At 39.9% G+C, this 22,035-nt stretch overlaps 1 protein-coding gene across 4 annotated transcripts in view; it reads right to left on the bottom strand.

Moving 5' to 3' along the window:
* The window catches only part of LOC125461393 (solute carrier family 12 member 5-like), a 987,635-nt gene that overhangs the window by 77,220 nt on the left and 888,380 nt on the right, over positions 1-22,035 (bottom strand). For all 4 annotated transcript variants that reach the window (XM_048550117.2, XM_059652837.1, XM_048550118.2 and 1 more), the window contains exon 9: positions 13,162-13,329. In XM_048550117.2, the coding sequence (XP_048406074.1) occupies positions 13,162-13,329 (168 nt within the window). The remainder of the gene's footprint in view (positions 1-13,161; positions 13,330-22,035) is intronic.

Below are 22,035 nucleotides of genomic sequence, written 5' to 3'. Positions count from 1 at the left end.
AGGTCTATAGGCTAATGAGCTCAATGTATCTAATGTTCATAACATGATCGGTAAATAACTGTCATAATTATAAGGATATTATTAAGGAATGACTGTCATAACCCAAATATGTTTGCACAATGATCATAGCCAGCAACTGAAGATTAGATGGTAAAATGACACATGTAACTCCTTTCTTGAAAAATGAGGGAGACAGAAAACAGGAACCACAGGTCAGTAATGCCTGCCAAAGGAAAGATGTTAGAGGCTATTATTAAAGTTGTCACAACAAGGCACTTAGAAAAATTTTAGATAATCAGGCATGCTGAACATGGTTTTGTGAAAGATAAGTCATGTTTAACCAATTTATTGGAATTTGTTGAGGAACAGAGCAGATGCTGTGAATAAAGGTGAACAGGTGGATATACTGCAATTGGTTATCCCAAAGGCACTTGATAAGGTGCTACATTAAAGGTTACTGCAGAAAATAAATGCTCATGGTGTAGGTAGAAACATATTGATATGGATTGAAGGTTGACCGATTCAGAGGAACAGGGAGTAGGCATAAATTGGTCATTTTCAGGTTAGCAGGATGCAACCAATGGTGTGCTAAAGAGGTCAGAGAGACATTGATTGATGAGTATGTAGTAAGTGATAAGTTTATCCCATTTCTAAGACTCAAAATAGTAAATTAGTAATTTATCTGCTTACCTGCAGCAAGACATGTAGTGGAGTGGCATCACAAACCACAAATGAATATGAATGTGGGGAAAGCAACAGTTTGGTAAGCAGAGTTTATGGTAAAATAATGTCTTCAATTTGTTTTTGGGGTTTCTCGTCTTTATTTCTTTGTTTTTCTTAAATATATGTTCAGTATAAAATTGATACACTTGTAAAGACAAGTTACAATTAAGTGTAAACAGCATGGACATAAGAGAAAATAACCTATAAATTACGTAAAACGTGAGAATGAAAGCAGCCTGGGTGAGATGTTGTGTCCGCAGCATATGGAGTTGCCAGCTGCCAAAGTGATCCAGGGTGAACACTTTTGGAGTAAGTGTACACAGCTAAGTTGAGGAGCTCAAGTCTGAGTTGGGAACATTGTGCTACATCAGGGAGGAGGGTAAGTTACTTGGACACTTTGTGTCAAGAGGTGATCACATCCTTCAGATATGTCATTCAAATTTAGCCTGTGATTGTAGACAGGAGGGTGTGACTATAGGCGAGAGAGGTATAGGGACTGAGGCTGCAGAATTCAAGGAACTCTGGTCCCTATAAAATTCCCCAATAATTATTAGGTTCTTTCAGACTGTATGGACAGGAACCAGAGATGGTGAGTGACCTGTACATGGCACTGTGGTGTAGGGAGCCTTTCAAAAGGGGAGAAGAAGTAGGAGTGTAGTAAGGGACTATATAATTAGGAGGATAGGTATTGTTCTTTGCAGCTGTAAGCATGAGACTCAAAGGTTGTGTTGTCTGCCCAGTGCCAGGATGAAGGAATTCTTCTTCGTGTTGGAGTGGAATTTGGTGTTGGAGGCAAGGGTTCCTGGAGTTGTCATCCAGGTATTTGCAATGACATTGATAGAACTAGAAAGGATGTTCTGTTGAAAGAATCTAAACAGTTGGGATTGAACTTGGAAAGCTGGATCACCATTGCTTTAATCTCAGGATTATTACCTAAGTGACAAGCAAACTGACAGAGGATAAATAAAACCAAGAATGGGGGCAGGGAATGGTTTTTGAGAGAGAATCCATTGCCTTACAAAGGTAGGGAAAATCCAAAGTCGGACAGGAAAATGAAGAATGAAAAATACAGTAGAAATCAGCTGCCAATAAGCCAAAGGAACAAAAAAAAACATAAAAAGGCAAAATGAATTGCTCTCAATTTAAATGCATGTTGTAGTTTGGACAAAATAAATGAGTTGATGTCACAAGTAGAGGTTAATGGTTGTGAGCTGGTAGGCATTACGGAGATATGGTTATAAAGTGATCAAAACTGGTAAATAAATATTGAGGCATTATGTAACTTTTCAAAAGGGCAGAGAGTAAAGAAACGGTGGTGGGGTAGCTTTGTTAGTATGAAATGTTTTAGTGCCATAGCAAGAAATTATCATGGATTAAATGACATAGAATTCATATGGACAGAGGTAAGAAATAACAAACAAAACAAGACACATGTAGGAAAAATCTATAAGTCCCCTACAAAAATCTGTGCTGTAGGGCACATTGTAAGCTGGACATAATCAGGTCATGAGAAAAAAAAGACAATGCATAAATCATGGGTAACTTTAATCTTCAGGTAGGTTAGGAAAATCAAATTCTCAGACGGAGAAATAAGGTAGAATTCATAGAATGTTTCCAGACAGTAATCTAGAACAATATGTTATCAATCCAATCAGGGATCAGGTCTTGGTTTTGAATCTGGTCAGTTGTAATGAGACAGGTCTAATAAATGACCATAGAATAAAAGATCCCCTAAGAAATAATACTCATGGTAGAATTTAGTATCTATTTTCAGTGTGAGAGCCTTGAATTGCAAACAATGACATTAAACTCAAATAATGGTAATTATAATGAAATGAGGTCAGGGCTGGCTGGAGTGACCTAAGAAAGGAAGTTAGCAGAAAAGATGGCGATACACAATGGCAAACATTAAAGAAAATGCGTCATGATTCACAACAAAGATACATCCTAGTGATAAAGAAGGGTTCCAGGAGGAGTATAAGCAACCGTAGTTAACTGAGGAAGGACTGTATTACAGTGGAAGAAAAAAATACAATGAGGCAAATATTCAGAGTAAGAGGGTTAGGAAAGTTTTAAAACCAGTTAAAGATGACAAAAATCTACAAAAGAAGGAGAAAATAAAGTTCAAGGGTAAACTAGCAAGTTATATAAAAACAGGCAGTAAAAGCTTCTTTAACCAAATAAAAAGGTGGAAGGAGAGACCACAATGAACATAGCTCCATTAGAGAAAGTGGCAGGGGTAATATCAATGGGGAACCAGGGAATGGCCAAATAATTGAATAAATATTTTGTATCAGTCTTCACGGTAGCACTCCAAGAACACAAAATAATCAAAAGGCAAAGATGGGTAATAAATACAAATAATAACTATCACTAGAGAATAAGTACTAGGGAAACTAATAGGCTAAAGGCTAATATGTCCACTGGACCTTACGGGTTATATCCTAGAACATTAAAGAAGCTACAGAAATACTGAATGCATTGGTAGTAATCTTCTAAAAATCCATTGATTCTAGAAAAGCCTCAGTGGACTGCCAATGCAACACCCGATTCAAGTAAAAAAGGACACAAAAAACAGGTAACATAGGTAATAGCAAGAGAACTTAGAAATTCATTTTGTGATCATACAAAGTTAGCATGGCTTCATGACAGATAATCATGTATGATAAATTTATTAGAATTCTTTGAGGAGGTAACAAGCAGGAGAACAAGTAGATGTAATATGTTTGGATTTCTGAAAGCCAATTAATAGGGTACTACACATAAAGTTACTTAATTAGGCAAAATCCTGTGGTGTGTGTGATAATATATTAGCATTGGTAGAGGATTAGCTAATAAAAGACAGAGTTGGGATAAGTGGGAGCATTTTCATGATCGCTATTAGAAACTAATGAAGTGCCATGGGGATCAGTGCAAGGCCCACAATTATTTGCATTATATAGTGATGAATTATACGTAGGAAGTGAATAAACTATCACCAAGTTTACAAATGATATAAAAATAGGTGGCAAGGCAAGGGATGAGGATGACATAATTACCAATATTTGAGTTTAATGTCATTGTTTCTACAGGGTGGTATAAACAGGTTCACTTAGGGGACAAAAACTTTGTAGATGTAATATAACGTGGAAAAATATGAGGCTATATACTCGGGTATGAAGAATAGAGGAGCTGACTATTATATAAATGGAGAAAGATGTAGTAAGCTGCAGCAAAAAGGAATCTGAAGTACCTTATGCATGAACCACAAACAACTAACATACAAGTCTAGTGGGTAATAGGGAGTGCAAATGAAATGTGCACCGTTATTTCAAAGTAGTATAAAATAGTGAAATCTTGCTAAAATCATATGAGGCACTAATTATACCATATATTGACTATTGAAGAAGAGTAAGCTCAGAATCTAAACTTTAACTCTGTTTCTCTGTCTGCAGATGCTGTCAGATTTGCTGAGTTTCTCCCACATTTTCTGCGTTTGTTTCATATTTCCAGCATTTGCTGTACTTTGCTTTTACCTTGGCAAGACCACATGCAGTATTATTCTCCTTATTTAAGGAAGGATTTTCATTAGGCAGAGGAATGAAGGTAGATGTGAATGTGAAATTCAAAAGAAAAATAGATCCGTTGTGATCTTATTGAATAGTGAAGGAAGCTCTAGGGGACAAATGTTCAGATTCAAATTACTCTTGGGTAAGACAAAATTCACACCACAGATATCACCAGGCCTTTGTGGGCAGCTTTTGAACTCAATGTTGAGATTTCTTGTCTAAATCAGAGTTTGCTGAATACTTGTTTGACCTTGGACAAGTGGGAGTACTTGGTAACAAAGTGTGGAGCTGGAGGAACACAGCAGGCCAAGCAGCATCAGACAAACAGGAAAGTTGATGTTTTGGGTCAGAAATGTTATCTCTCTTGCATCTGCAGTTCTTGCTATCTCTGGGAGCGCTTGGTAGCTTTTCTTCCAGTTCCAGTGAAATTTGTTGCTTGCTCCAAATCCAACATTGGCCTGGGCTTGATCAGATAACTTGAGAATAATGTTTAAAATTGAGATTAAGCATCAATACATGAATTGTGAATGCAAAATTCAATAAATACACATGAACTGCAAAATTTCTAGTTATTTGCCTGTTAGTGATAAAGAACAGACTGTTAAAAAGGAAGTCAAAACTATCTTGGCCACTTGTTCATTAGATAGAATATGGAGACAGCAGGCATAGGTTACACTGCTTTACCAATAAATTGGTAGATTTGTTTAACTGATCAAGAGATAGGATTGCTATGATCAGAATCTACTAGGTCACTTTGGCAGACTACATTGAACAGCATCAAATCATCAGAATCACGACAGTGTGGAAGGAGGCCATTCCGTCTATTAAGTCCACGTGAACCATCTGATGAGCATCCCAATTAGACCCAACCCCCCAAACCTATCCCTGCATTTCCCTTAGCTAATCCACCTGGCCTGCACATCTTTGGATTGTGGGAGGAAACCAGAGCACTTGAAGGAAATCCACATGGACACGGAGAGAAAGCATAAACTCCGCAAAGACAGTCTCCTGAAACTGGAATCAAACTTGGATCCCTGGAGCTGTGAGGCAGCATTGTGAGCCACCGAGCCACCATGTTGCCCAAATCTTTACTTCATTATCCTGGCAGCCAAAAAAAAGCTGGAATGAAGCTTGTTTCTACAAAACTAGGGGATTATTCAGAAACTGGAAGATCTAAAGGATCATTCGGAAGTGATTGGGTTACTTTGTTTTGTGTTAGGATTTCCTTCAGCAGATCAACTTGTCCCCAGGCAGAGCATAAAAATAAAAGCTTTATAAGGTTATGAATAAAAATTATTGAACCCTGTGATCTTAAATTGCTTCTTTTAATAATTAATAATATGGTGGTTTGCTATTTGACGGAAGGCTGCTGCTGTATGAACCACAACGGCGTCCAGCAAGCAAGTAATGATCTCCTTCATCCCAACAGCAAAGATTTTACAAAAAACAGAACATGCTGGGTAAACTCAGCAGCTTTAGCAGCATCTGTGGAGAGAAAAGCAAAATTTACATTTTGTGTTTTGTGACCTTCTATCAGAACGTTTCAAAGATTTTACTCTTTAGTGTTAACTGCAGTTGTGCATAAATTTTAGAACAATTTTCATTTCAGCTGTAGGAATTATGGTGAAGAAGGCTTCTAGCATGCTGGCCTTCATTGGTCAAGGCATTGAGTATAGCAGTGGGCATGTTATGTTATAGTTGTAAAAGTTGTTGGTGAAGCCGCACTTGGAGTATTGTGTACAGTTTTGGTCACCTTGTTGCAGGAAAGACATAATTAAACTTGAAAGTGTGCAAAGAAGATGTATGAGGATGTTGCCAGGACTGGTATGGCTATACTATAGGGAGAGGTTGGCCAGGATAGGACTTATTCCTTGGAATGAAGGAGAATGAGGGGTGACCTTACTGAGATGTATAAAATCATAACGGGCAGAGATAGGGTCACTAGTTATAGTATTTTTTTCCCCCAAGATGGGGAATTGAAAACTTGAGGGAATAGGTTTAGGTGAAAGGGGAAAGATTTAAGAAGGACCTGAGGGGCAACTTCTTTACATAGAGAGTGGTGGAGTATATGGAATGGGCTGCCAGAGAATGTGGTTGAAGCAGGTACGTTAGCAACAACTAAAAAAAATTGGATAGGTACATGGATAGGAAGGATACAGAGGGATATGGACCAAATGCAGATAATTGGAACTTGCTGAGTGGGCACCCTGGTCAGTATGGACCAGTTAGGGCCGTAGGGCCCATCTCCATGCTGTATTACTCTATGACTCTGTGACTCCAATTATACATTAGTGCTGTGCTTACTAATTGCACAGCTAAAAGAACCTTTAGACCACACAATAATATTTATTAAAGAATTGCTTGGATCATTTCGCATAGATAATGTCAGCTTCTTCAAAAAATGATTGCAAATAATTAGGGTAAATAGGTCAAAATTTTACTCTAGTATCAGAGATAATGGGAACTGCAGATGCTGGAGAATTCCAAGATAATAAAATGTGAGGTTGGATGAACACAGCAGGCCAAGCAGCATCTCTGAAGGGTCTAGGCCCGAAACGTCAGCTTTTGTGCTCCTGAGATGCTGCTTGGCCTGCTGTGTTCATCCAGCCTCACATTTTATTATCTCAAAATTTTACTCTGCCTGTTTCTGTTCGTTTCTTGGGTATATTCACGCTAAAGGCTGCTGCTTTGAACAGACATTATTTTCAGCTCAAGGGACGATGATGATAACAGTGAGTTGAAAATAATGCTAATATCACGTCTTTTAGGTAAAATCACACATAAAGGATGTAATGTGTGCTATAAGTAAACTTTACGTAGTTAACTATGCTTTCCATGAAGATTGCCTCTAACTCTGACCAGTCTCTGTTAGACTTTAAAGCAAACTGCTCAAGATTTTTAATGTGTGAATTCTCCAGTAATTCATTTTCTCATGTGTAACATTTAACCATATGTGTAATTATTGATATTGGTTATCATTGTATATATGTATAATTATTGATAATAATAGTTATCAAGCATATTTACTTCCTATGAAAGCCAATAAATTCTGTTGAACCCAATAATCTTGAGGAATTATTTATAAGCTTGGAAGTGAGAATAACTATTCTCAAACAGCCTGGCTCATGGCTATGACTCATCACATAGTGAGGTCCTTCACTTCCATTTGAGTAATATTAAAGCTTTCATTTCAGACTCTTTTTTTCCTTTTTGTTGCTAACTACTTCCTTCTTCACAGGAAGCTAGCATTTCTCCCCTTATTTTGCATCCCTCTGCGTCGGTACAGCCTCCTCTCTGTTCTTTCTTTCCTCATGCTCACTGGGCTGTGATTGAAAACAGGAAAGGCAACCCACAGATGTGAATCTACAGCTTGTTATTCTGTGCTGCACCTGTGCCATCATTCCACCTGCTTTAGTGGACTCTTCACTCTGTTAGGCCTCTCAGTGATACAGTCACTCAAGGCCACATACATTGCAATGAGCATTATGCTCACATCTAAGAAGTGGGTATTGGGCCTGGATTTTTCCAAGGGCTTTGCATTCCTCTGTTTTTGTATCCTTGTGAATGTCTGATTTCCATTGCGCTGCCATCACAACATATACCATTGGTTGTCTCTAAGCCCTAAAATCTGAAAAACCCTCCCTCATCTCTCTGTTTCTCTGTCTTTCCCTCTCCTTTCAAACTCACCTAAAACTGAATTCTTTGACTACTCAACTTAATTTCTTCTCAGTGTAGTTTGATGTTGAATGTTATTGACTTTGCTCTTTCTCAAATTACCTTTGGTCGATTTACGATGTTAAGTGTGGTACATAAGTACAAGTTGTTGCAATTGGGTTGAGGAAATTATGAGAAAAAGTAATATTCAAAGTATTGATGACAAGACAGAGACAACAGCAGCCAGCATGTGTAAGGATGGTCAATGAAAAAGCACATTGCCCATTCATCATCAAATCTGTGCAACAAATACAACAACTTATATTTACAAAGCAATTTTAATGCAATAAAATGTGCAAACGGTTATGGCAGGAACACAACAAATCAAACTTTGACACTGAGCCACATGACGGATACTTGGAAAGATGAAAAACATGTTTGGTCATAGAGGTAGTTTTTTTAGGGGTGTCTTAAAAGAAGAAACAGGAAGAGAATCTCTTGTAGTATAGGGTGATCCCCAAATATAATCACAAACAATGACCTTAAAACAATCTTGCACATGTGACTTGTTTTAATACCTACTTCAGAAATTACCTTGTGATGTAAGTTAGCTAATTGTTGCAGTAATTGCATCTGACTTAGCTATTTAGGAGATGGCGCTGCATTCTAAATACACGATTAGATAAAAGAAATACTCTGAGATGAGGTTCTATGTCTTTTTAGCTTACCTTCACACTTATGTAGTTTCCAATTAAGCTTTAGCAAAATGCAACACATTAAAATAATTGCTTATATTATTTACCATATTTATTGATGTGCTTCAGATTGGAGACACTATCCAAACCTGTAAACAAAACTGCTCCGATACTGGATAATAAAGTGTGAAGCTGGATAAACACAGCAGGCCAAGCAGCATCTCAGGAGCACAAAAGCTGACGTTTCGGGCCTAGACCCTTCATCAGAGAGGGGGATGGGGAGAGGGAACTGGAATAAATAGGGAGAGGGGGGAGGCGGACCGAAGATGGAGAGTAAAGAAGATAGGTGGAGAGAGTGTAGGTGGGGAGGTAGGGAGGGGATAGGTCAGTCCAGGGAAGACGGATAGGTCAAGGAGGTGGGATGAGGTTAGTGGGTAGGAAATTGAGGTGCGGCTTGGGGTGGGAGGAAGGGATGGGTGAGAGGAAGAACAGGTTAGGGAGGCAGAGACAGGCTGGGCTGGTTTTGGAATGCACTGGGGGGAGGGGAAGAGCTGGGCTGGTTGTGTGTGCAGTGGGGGGAGGGGACGAACTGGGCTGGTTTTGGGATGCGGTGGGGGAAGGGGAGATTTTGAAGCTGGTGCTGGTGAAGTCTACATTGATACCACTGGGCTGCAGGGTTCCCAAGCAGAATATGAGTTGCAGTTCTTGCAACCTTCGGGTGGCATCATTGTGGCACTACAGGAGGCCCATGATGGACATGTCATCTAAAGAATGGGAGGGGGAGTTGAAATGGTTCGCGACTGGGAGGTGCAGTTGTTTATTGCGAATCGAGCGGAGGTGTTCTGCAAAGCGGTCCCCAAGCCTCCGCTTGGTTTGCCCAATGTAGAGGAAGCCACACCGAGTACAATGGATACAGTATACCACATTGGCAGATGTGCAGGTGAACCTCTGCTTAATATGGAAAGTCATCTTGGGGCCGGAGGTTGGTGGGGTGGTGTGTGAGAATGGTGTGTATCCCAGGCAGAGGTTCACCTGCACATCTGCCAATGTGGTATACTGTATCCATTGTACTCAGTGTGGCTTCCTCTACATTGGGCAAACCAAGCGGAGGCTTGGGGACCGCTTTGCAGAACACCTCCGCTCGATTCGCAGTAAACAACTGCACCTCCCAGTCGCGAACCATTTCAACTCCCCCTCCCATTCTTTAGATGACATGTCCATCATGGGCCTCCTGCAGTCCCACAATGATGCCACCCGAAGGTTGCAGGAACAGCAACTCATATTCCGCTTGGGAACCCTGCAGCCGAATGGTATCAATGTGGACTTCACCAGCTTCAAAATCTCCCCTTCCCCCACCGCATCCCAAAACCAGCCCAGTTCGTCCCCTCCCCCACTGCACCACACAACCAGCCCAGCTCTTCCCCTCCACCCACTGCATCCCAAAACCAGCCCAGGCTGTCTCTGCATCCCTAACCTGTTCTTCCTCTCACCCATCCCTTCCTCCCACACCAAGCCGCACCTCCATTTCCTACCTACTAACCTCATCCCACCTCCTTGACCTGTCCGTCTTCCCTGGACTGACCTATCCCCTCCCTACCTCCCCACCTATACTCTCCTCTCCACCTATCTTCTTTTCTCTCCATCTTCGGTCCGCCTCCCCCTCTCTCCCTATTTATTCCAGAACCCTCTCCCCATCCCCCTCTCTGATGAAGGGTCTAGGCCCGAAATGTCAGCTTTTGTGCTCCTGAGATGATGCTTGGCCTGCTGTGTTCATCCACCTTCACACTTTATTATCTTGGATTCTCCAGCATCTGCAGTTCCCATTATCACTGCTCCGATACTGGGCTGCCCAGTATTTGTGACACTTGGTAAATATTCCCAGCTGGTGAAAATGCAGCAAGAGATGAGATGTAAATCATTTTTATTCTGTTGATAATAAGAGATGGCTTAAAAAATGCAGTTAAATCACTCCTAAAGGCCTTACAGAATGTGTAAGTGCTATAATTATTACACAGGGCATCAAGCCATGTTTGAGAATATGCAATTATCAATCCTAATGGAAGTAAATTATTTGTAGTGTCAAAAAAAGGCAAACAGGGAAGAATTGGATAAGATCCATTTTGAGATATGGGAATCAGGGACAGATCCTGTTGAAGAAGGCAGCAGACAAACTTTATGTTGTCTGCTCTTCTAAATCATTTCAGCATGCATCGCATCATAGACCACACAACCGACTGGTTCCACCCTACAGTACAGACTCAGCACTATATGTGGTAAGCATGGCATTGGCTGAACAAGACCTCTTAAAGGGACCTATACTTATGATGCAGGAACTGCTGCAATTGCTTTTGGGATACTTGGGAGGATGGTTAAAGTTAATGGAGCCATTTGTACGCTTAGATCTAGGTAGTCCAACATGGAGCTGCAGGGACTAGTGATGGAGGTTTAGGAAAGAAAAAACACCATGGCCATGATCTTCTTGCATTCACACTGTCCAAATACAGTAGAGATTGGTGGAAGGAAGCCCCCAATATAGATGGGAAAACATTGTAGGCTTTCTCTTAGAGTTAAGACCCAGGATGAGAAAGTCTCAGATGTAAAGAGCTTATGGCCAATTTGAGCCTGACAGTTCCAGAACTTTGCAGTATTACAGTAGAAGTGGCGGTCACTACCTAAAGAGAATCCCTCTGACTCCTCATGGTGGAATATCCGCGGGAAAGGTCCAAGGAGGTTTCTGTGTTTAGGGTGATAGTGGGGAAATAGGAACATGCTAGTAAAATTTAGCAGCAATCTCATGTCCTAAGTCTTGTCCTTTGACTGCACACTGATTAAAACTGGTTAGGGGAACTCCCATTCCAACTGACAGCTTACTTGGAATGTTTAATCATTAAATGAAAAATGGAAATAATTACAACTCAGGAAGAATGAGGCCCTCAAGTAGTCATGAATTAACCAATTAAGGGCATTAATTAGATTTGGAATTGAGGGTTCCCAAAGTATAATACACACAATGGCAAGAAGATGGCTGGGTTCTGGTAATTAAAACAATGGTATTATCCAGTGGAGGAAGACGCCATATCTCCTGGCAACTCCACTCTGGAAAACAAAGGTTCCTTTCAGCACCAACATATTTTTAGGATGTGTCTCAGTCAATTTTGGTCAACCAACTTTGGTGCGTAATGTGTTCAGGCATTTTATACATTTGTTACATTACTACATGGCAGCACAAGGATTACATAGTATTACATGATTTTGTTTGTCCACCAAATCTAGTGAATAGTTCAGTGAAAATGAATACATTTCTATGCAAGTGTTTGGAAGTATCATAGAATATGAAGGGGAAAGTTGGGAATAAAGGTACACAAGAACAGGAGTAGATCTGTTTCTCAGCCATTCTATGTTAAGGTGATCTTCTACTTCAAAATCATTTTTCCATGTTATTTCCATATTTCTTGATGTCATTAGCACCTAGAAATAAATCAATCTTTGTTTTTAAAATTTAAAGTGCCTGACCCTCCACAGCCTTGAGGTAGAGAATTCTAAAGATTCACTAACCTTTGAGTTGAGAGATTTCCCAAGCTTGTCTAAGTCCTTGAAGAATTTTGCATGTTTCAATGTGACCATCACTTATTCTCCTAAAGTCCCGAGATTTCAGGACCAGTCTCTTGAATCTGTTCTCTCAGTAAACACCTGACATTCAGGAGAAGTCTGTTGAACCTCTGCTACATTCCCTTTATGGCACGTATGTGCTTTCTTTTGTAAGGGGACCTAGACTGTACAAAATATTCCACAGAATAATTCTATATAAATGAGGTAAGACTCCTTCACTCTTCTAGTCATATCCTCTTGAAATAAAGATCAATGTACCACTTGCCTTCTGAACTGCTAGCTATACTTGCCTGTTGCTTTTCAGTGACTTATGAACAGTATCACCAGTGCCCTTTGTATATTAATTCTTCCCAGTCCCCCAGCATTTAATAAATACTCTGCACTTCTGTTTGTCTTGCCAAAATGGATAACCTCAAATTTATCCAGTACACCACCTGGTATCCATAGGAACCAAGGAACAGGAGTAGGTCACTTAACATCTCAATCATGTTCTGGAACCAATTAGTTCATGATTGGTTTGTGATCTAACTCCATTTCTCTGCTTTTGTTCCACATCCCCGAATACTGTACCTTTGCTTAACAGAAATCTCTCTATCTTAGTTTTAAAATGATAAAATTAACATGGCATTTGCAGAAGAGAATTCCAAAACTGTATGACCCTTGGAAGGTTGGAAATGATTCTAACCTTTCTGCTGAAAGGACTGGATGTAATTTTTAGGCAACGGCCCCTAGTTCTCAATTCCCTAATTGGTGGAAAGTTTCTCTCAATCTATCCTTCAGTTCCCCTTAATATCTTGACAACTTCAATCAAATCAGCCCTTACAGGGGTAATCCTTACACGTGCTGCCTGATGCCCAGCATTAAACAATGCAAAGGGTGTTCCACAGTATTCTGTTGACATGTTTCCGATGTATAAACTAAATACTTCCTACCAGTTACTGAAGGGAAGTAGATGCCAACCAGCAGAGTGAAGTAGGATGTCATGTCAGTAAAAACGTAAGGCTGATCCAAGCTGACTGTTGACACTGAACTGGTCACAGATGGCAAGCCACCATGCTCCACAATCACTCCTTTAGCCAGGTAATTCGCCCACAGGTTTTCTATTACAAAGAAAGACACAACACAGTATTATAAGATAGATTGTTCCTGGGTATAGCACTATTGTCAAAATTATCATGTTCATAGCGTTGAAGCCAGACATCACTAGCAAATGTGTTAACCAACTGTGTCTCACATTTCTGATTCACATTGTCTGATATGATCTAGGCTATGTACATATTCATTAGCATTGCTAGTGTCTCTTGGTTGACTTGCCAAGTGAATTAGCATTGAGCTATACTAGGAATGGCTGAAAGTTGAGAGAAACTTCTTCGACCCAACTATGGCTACATTCTAGGAGCGAAAGGCTGAATTAGAAATTGCATTCTCTACTTGGGGGACCTCGTCTGTTTGGGAAACAAAACACAGTCTTGTAATCTGCCTAAATACAGAATTGCAGTTTCAGAGAAACCTTTGTAAGTGGATCTGCTGAAACAACAGCGATATTGGCCAATGAAGAGTGTGGTACTTAGTGAGGAAAGGTGCTAACATCAGCAATGGATGTATTTTACACAGCAGAATTGACAGAGATTTACAAATAAATAACTGGGCAAACATCTGATCATATTGCTGATTGTTTCAGCCTCAACAGGTTTTAACATTTAAAATAAAACTAATGTTGACCCACTGATTATTTTCCACAAATGCCCTACAGCAAAAGAAATCAGTTGTCCTTAGTCGGTGTGGCCAATGTGTGTCTCCAGGCTCACAGTTAACTCTTAACTGCTCTCTGAAATGACCTTAGCAAGCCACTCAATTCAAAGGCAATAAAGCATAGGCAATAAATCCTGGCTCAACCAGTAGCACCCACTTCTCATGAGAGGACATAACAAAAAAGAGAAGCATTACTTCAGATCTTCAGTTTTTAACGACAATTATCAGAGAGTTGATTGAGAGATGGGCCATTTATGTTATGAACAGGAATATCATATCAAAAATATTTTACTCAGATTTCTATAATACCTTGGGGTGATTCCTAACCAGAGAAAGAACACGATATAGCCAATGGAGAGCATGAAAGAGGGTGATCACACAAACGTTGCAGATCAGCACTTCACTCAAATGTTGATAGCCTTCATTTATTTATTCTTGGAACATGGCTGCAGGAATGGCTCCATATCCTTAGTTAAAAGCTGGTAGTTATTCTTATCCCTGAACTAGAATCTACGGATTAAATGTGGCAAATCAATAGAGTCAGGGGAAAGAGATTCCTTTTGTGTGTGAAATGATAAGCAGATTGTGAAAGGAAGGGGTAGATAGTACAAATTTAAGAGTATATCAACAGATAATGCTAAAGTTTGAATGAAGAGACCAAACTTAGCATCTGAGTACATGTATCATTCAAAACAAAACAGATGTATCAATAATGCTAACAGAAATAAATAATTGATTTGGTCTGCTAGCTAGTTAAGGTTCATGGCTGTAAAATAACAATGATTGGAAGCTGAATATGAAAAATTACCTGGCATATAGGAAGGTTAAGAAGCTAACTTTAGGTGGAAGAGTAGCTATCAATTAATGATGGTATTAGTTTCAGAGAGCGTGATGATTTAAACTTGGGAAACCAGGATGTAGAAGTAGTTTAAATAGATATGAGCAACAATAAAGATAGGAAGTCACTTGTGGGAGATGTGTATGGCAGGATGAAGTATAAAGAAGAGATAATGGGAGCTTCTCAGAAAGATACCTCAATAATCAAGGGGGATTTTAACTTACATATAGACTGGGAAAAATCAGATAAACAAAGTTAGCCGGATCAGCAGTTACAGGATATTTTCAGGTTTATTTCTTACAACAGCATCATCTGGAATGATCTAAATGAGATCTGTCATCATGCTGTAAGGTGGGGTTAATGATGTTATAGTGCCTTTAGGTAGCACAATTATAATACGGTTGAATATTACAGTTTGAGGGAGAGAAGTGTGGTTCCAAGATTATTATTTGAAACTTAAATAAGGACAATGATGTGGCATGAAGAAAGAGCTCACTAAGGTGAACACACAAATTATGTTAAAGGTAGATCAATAAAGATGCAGTGGCAAAATTTAAAAGAGATATTTCAGAATAGGTAGATTCCAATGAAAGAGAAAAATTCAGCAGGGAGGATTCATTATTTACGATTAACTAGAAAAGTTAAAGAAAATATCGAACCTGAAGAATCAAACATACAATTATGCAAAGACTGGTGGCAGGTCAGGGGACTGGACATAATATAAAAAACTGCAAAATAATCTACAAGATTAATAAAAAAGGAAACTAGAGTATGAGAGAAGGATGGGTAGAAAAAAAAGGTAGACAGAATTTCTACAGGCATTTAAATGAAAGAAAGTTAAGGGCGGATTGGTCCTCTAGAAAGTAAGTCTGGGCAATATTGCAAAGTAGGTAACAGATGAATTAAACAAGTATTTTGCATTGTTCTTCACTATAAATGATAGAGGTAACATCCAGAAATAGCTATAAACTAGGAAATAGAAGGGATATACTCATGAAATTCACAACCCTCGGAGAAGTAATACTGAATAAATTGTTGGAGCTGTAGGATGTCAAGAGTTCAAGTCCTTATCATAGAATCCCCACATTGTGGAAACAGATCGTTCAGCCTAACAAGTCCACACCTAACCTCAGAGCATCTCACCCAGACGCGTCACCCTATAACCCACCTAATCTACAGCTCCCTGAACACTATGGGCAATTCAGCATGGCCAGTCCATCTAACCTGCGCATCTTTGGGCTGTGGGAGGAAACTAAAGCACCCAAAGGAAACTCACACAGACGCAGGGAGAATGTGCAAGCTCCGCACAGACAGTTGCCTGAGGCTGGAATCAAACCCGGGTCCCTGGTGCCGTGAAGCAGCAGTACCAACCAATGTGCCACCATGCCAGCCCAAATGATAGACTTCATCCTGGAGTGTAAAGGGATGTGGCTATTGAGACAGCTGATGCATTGGTTTAACGCTCAAAAGCTTCCTAGATTCACAGAAGGTTCCATTAGGTTAGAAGATAGTGAATGTAATGTTTTTCTTGAATAAAGGGAGACAGATAGCAAGAAACTAGGTAAGTAGTTTAATATCAGTCATGGGGCAATGTTATGTCATATTATTAAAAACATTATAGCAGGGGTCTTAGAGAAATTGACAAAAAAATGAAAGCAGAGTCACCACAATTTTATGAAAAGGAAATCATGCTTCACTAATCTATTGGAAACGTTTGAAGAAGTAACATATACTGTGGATAAAGGCAAACTGATATCTAATCTAGATTTCTAAAAGACAGTTAGTAAGGTGCCACATCAAAGTTCATTGAGGACAAAAAAGTTTATATCGTGGGGAGTAACATTTTGGCATGCACAGAAGAACAAGGAACAAACAGTAGTTATAGATAGGTATTTTCTAGTTGGTAAGCAAGCTGTAACAAGTGGGTGTGTAACAGTGATCAGTGTTGGGACCTCAACGTTTTACAATTGATATTAATGACTAAGAAGAAGAGACACAGAGGCGGATTGAAAATTTCTGAAGAAGGGTCCAGAATCAAAACCTCAGTTTTCATGCTCCCTTTTGCTGCCTGGCCTGCTGTGTTCATCCAGTTCCACACCTTGTTATCTCAGACTCCAGCATTGGCAGTTCCCACTATTTCTAGGTTGGAAAGTAAGTTGTGAAGAGGACAGAAAGAGGACACAGTGATAGAAATAGATAAGTTAGGAGGAAAATATCTGGTAAGTGGAATATCTTGTAGAAAAATGTGAAATTGTCCATTTTGGTAGTAAAAATAAAAAAGAAGAATATTATTTAAACAGTTTGAATTTGCAAAGCTCTGAGACGCAGAAGCATCAGGGTATGTTTGTGCATGAATCACAAAAGGTTAGTATACAGGTACAGCAGTGAGGAAAGCTAATAAAATACTATCATTTACAATGAGGGCGATTGGATATAAAAGCTTGGATGTTATTCATGATTGAAAGAGGGCACTGTTCAGACTTCTGGAGTACTCGTGCTGTATTGGCACCTAATTTTAAAAATATAACTAAACGTATTGAAAGCAGTTTCAAGAATTTTAACATGATTCATACTTAGAATGGATGAGTTATCTAATAAGGACAGTTTGGACAAACTAGATTGTATCCAGTGGAGTTTAGAAGAGTAAAAGGTGGCTGGGACCTGAAAGGTCGTGACTGGGTGGAAGTGGAAAGGGGGTTCCCTGTTTACAGCAAGTTATCACTTTTCTAACCAAAAAAGGATCACCCATTGAAGACAGAGAAAAGGAGAAATAAGGTGAAAAGATTTTTGTAATCAGTTCAACCACAATCTTATTGAATGTCAGGGCAAGTTCAAAAGGCAGATTGGCCTAATCCTGCTCTGAATTCATATGATTGTATGTTGGCACTGCAGCAGACATACTGCTGATGGCACACCCTCAATAGTGTTACAGTGGTGTAATAACTCAGGAAACCTGACTGGCAAGGAATATTGTTTATTGCTGAACACCAAAACAGAGTCACTACTCATGACATACATAGGCTAGTCTCATCTTGGTACAGACAGTTCTGCAGACACATCCCTGAGTCTATTTTACTTCTCTAAGTAACTGTTCAGAAATGTCATTACATGCCTCTGGAGCAGGTGTAACTTGAAGCCAGGTCTTCTGATCAGGGGTAGGAACACTGTAACTGTGCCTAAAGAGCCCAGGGATCTTTGTTCCTTCGTGTTTCTTGATGTTTTCTAATCAACCTGTTCTGAGATGTTATGAGACGCCTCTGTTGCAGGTGGGACTTGATCCCAGGCCTCCTAGCTCAGAGGTAGGGACACATCATTATGTCTCAGGTACTCAGCGACCTGTTTCCTAAACGGCTTAGATGATGGGTTTTTGATGGGCAAACCATTGCTTGTTACCAAAGCATCTCATACTCAACAAGCTCCATAAGGAGGATAATTTGTGATTTCCCCATGGACCTTGAAGGGGTTATCACAGGTGAAAAATCCGAAGCCTTGATTTAACAACTAAAATATATTTCAAATCAAAGTATATGTGACATGAAGGGAAATTTGGGGATTATGGCTTGACGCCATCCTACTGAATTTCTTCATACTAGCAGCAATATATTTGGGGCAGGATGGCTGTAGAGTGAATCCTGCAAATCGAACACATGGTAGTCATGTTGGTCTGGTGGTATAATGGCCTAATTTGGAGGCCAGTGGTGTGTTATGGCAACTGATCAAACACATTAACCTGCATGGTGTCATCCTGAATGTTGTTACAGCTGTAAATGATCCAGGTAAGTGGTAAGAATACCATCACATGATGATATTAGAGTAGTAGCATGAGGTTTTTGTGGTGCTGAGGAGTTAAGGGTTTGCACATTCTTCCTGATGTTGTAGTACTTCAGTTGACATGGCTAATGCAGTGAACCAAAGACATTGATGATGTCAAACATAATAATGGCTGTTATTAAAAATCAGGGCAAGGATTTTCTTGTTCATAAGATGTTAGTTCCATAGATGAATTGTTGTTAGTGCTCATTGCCTTTTACTATTTCCTGTGTCCCTTTAGGAGAATGCCAAATCGAATGATTCAATCCGCATTTTTGTATGAAGACACTTGCAAATAATTTACTCTCATCTCTTATGCTCACAACCCTTACTTTTGATCAACGCAAACTTATAATTTGTGGAAATCAACACGTGCAGATACGCACCCAATCCTGATTTAACATGCTCATATTGCTGAGGATTTAATTGCAGAGTCAAATTATTGTAACAAAAACAATATGCCACATCTAGTATTCTGGGTATTTGCCAGGGGGAAAATATTGTTAAAATGCATTGTGAGAACTTACTGTTTCTTCTCTGCAAGATTCTACCTCAAAAAAAACACATTGGATGACTTGAAAATTGAAGCAGCAGGAGAGCATTGGATCTAAAAGACAAATGATGACATTTTCTGGCTTGAAGGTCATCACAATTCAGTTTAAATAGTTTACGGTTAATAGATTAAAGATTATGGCTGTGCTCACTTAAATGAGGTACCAGATTAACTGATTTGTGCTTCCAAATAGTAATTATGATCTAATTTAACTCACTTGCTCCTGTCATTTAAACTAGGTTAATTTTCCATTTGTTTTCAAACTCAGTGTATATAATAATGAGTGAGTCTGGTTAGGGCACCACACATTTGCATTTGTTAACAACTCAGGTCACCCAAGTCTCAGCGAGTGTGAATGTTTACATCAAGGTCTAGCTGTCTAAAACTGATTCTTGGATTTGGATTTTCCTTTTAGGTTCAAGAATAAGATCATAGAACAACTTTCAGGCTACACCTCCACTCTGTGTTGCCCCATGAGATTTTTCAGATTAGGTCAATAAATGGCCAGAGGGCTTGCCTGACATATGATCAACAACATGCTCCTAGCCTCACTGCCTGAGGTGGGCGCTAATGCTGCATGCAACAGCAAGAGGAGGTGTCTCCACCTACAGGTAATCTCGAGGATTTTAAATAAATAAAACTAGAAAGAAGTCATAGGTCAGCCGTGGCTGCAGCTACAATCATTACTGTACGGTCGCTGAGCAGGGACATTTGAAGAAGTCACTGGAACCCTGCCTTAACTCCCAGTCTAAAGCCAGATGGACATTTCTCTCAATTCATTTTGTAGTTAACCCCAGGAGTCCTGTCTATCAACTGGACCTTCTCAAAAAATGACTCAGTGTGGAACTTCCGGGACAAGCTAGAACATCATCTGGGATTGAGAAAGTCTGGGAGCAAATGCTTTGGTCCTGTTTCTACACAGCCCTGCTCTTTCTGACCTCAAACCACCCAGTCTTGCATTATTCCCTAGTTGTCATTTCCACTGACACGAATAGATGATGTTCGCTGACACTGACCAGATGGCCCAATCTTCACTTGGGATTAGAGTCAATGGGGGAGAAATTAGTTGAACAGATATGCAATTTGCAGATTGGATTATTTTATCCTTGTTCACTGCATTGCTGGCAACACAAAGTATTTGAGCTCTCTGCTGTCTCACATGATAGCTGCAACCAGTATTACTTCTACTGTTCAAAACAAGAGCCAGTTTTGAAGAAGGGTTACGGGATCAGAAACATTGATTCTGTTTCCCTCTCCACAGATAATATCAGACTTGCTGAGCTTCTCCAGCTATTAATGCTTTTATAGAGTCATACATGATGGAAACAACATTCTTTAGTGCAAACAATCCATGCTGAACATAATCCTAAACTAAACTACTCCCACCTGCCTGCTCCTGGCCCATATCCCTCCAAATCTTTCCTATTCATGTACTTAGTTAAATGTCTTTTAAATTTTGTAATTGTAGCCACATCCACCACTTCCTCAGGAAGTTTGTCCACACACAATTTTCAGTATCCACAGCTCTTTGGTATTACAAAATAAACTCTACTCGCCATCGTGACAAGGGGCATTACTGACATTGTGTCCACATTCTGTCCAAGGCAGAAGCACTCAATGATAAGGGTGTCCTTTGTCTCTCATCCTTCTCATCCCTCATCCCTTAATCTCATGTGATTTAGAAGTAGGTGCAACCACTTATTTCTGATTTTCTTCTTTCCCATAATTGTAGCCGAATGCTTGCCACAGTTTTCTTCCAAATACCCCAGAACTGGAGCCTTACCAGACAGTAGATGCAAGAGACACTGTCACTGAATCTTACAAGTATCATTGTCAGTTCAGAAGCTGACACTGTGCATATATTTGAGGCTAGGGTACAGGAGGAGCCTACATGGAAAGACTTGCCACAAGGGCACAGGGTCTGGGGGTGGGGAAGGAATGGTGCAAGTGCCAGTTTTCTGGAGGACGAGGCTGCACACTAGTTCTGTCACCGAGAATTCAGCTGAGGGTTTTGACAGATCAAGTTGCAGAAAGAAGTTGTTGGGTGTAAATGACCTTTGCGTTGTGCATAAGCAGCCTGCCAGAAACTGTGGACAATATGAATTCCTCTGTAATCTCTCTCCACTCAAACAGGTCAACTGCTCTTCTACTCTTCTGCACAAAATGGATGAGTTCACATTTATTAGACATCTGCCAGATTTTTGCTCACTGAGTCAATGTGTGAATGTCCCCTTTCAGACTTTCTGTTTTCTCCTAATGACTTACTTTCCTATCTATCTTGATGTGATTGGTGAATCTAACTACCATACGTTCAGTCCTATCATTCAAATCATCAATATGGATTGCACAATGGTTGAGCACTCAGCATTAATCCCTGTGGCAGTCCACCAGCTTATAGATGGTCAATCTGAAAAAAAAGACACTTTTATCCCCACTCTGTTTCCAGTTTGCTAACAATCCTTTATCCATGCTACTTCAAACATCACATCCTCCTATCTTGTATGGGAACCTTCAATGTAGCTCATATCAAAAACATTTTGAAAATCCAAGTCCATCACATCTGGTTTCTATCGATATTTAAGGAGTAGTTAACGCTTTGTTAATCATTCAAAAGTGTCGGCTTTACTAGCTGATGCAGAATTTATTGCCCATTCCTAATTGCCCTTGAAAGGGTGGCAGTGTACTGCTTTTTTGAGCCACTGCACTCCATTTTGTGTAGTTGTGCCCACAATGCTGTTGGGAGGTGGGGGGGGGGGCGGGTAGCTGTGGTGGCCGGGTGCTGAGTTCCAGAATTTTGACTCAGCAACAGTGAAGGATTGGCAATATAATTCCAAGTCAGGATGGTGAGGGGTC

The sequence above is a fragment of the Stegostoma tigrinum genome, chromosome 19 (genome assembly GCF_030684315.1).
Source record: "Stegostoma tigrinum isolate sSteTig4 chromosome 19, sSteTig4.hap1, whole genome shotgun sequence".
NCBI lineage: Eukaryota > Metazoa > Chordata > Chondrichthyes > Orectolobiformes > Stegostomatidae > Stegostoma > Stegostoma tigrinum.
This window is presented reverse-complemented; position numbering and strand designations above follow the sequence as displayed.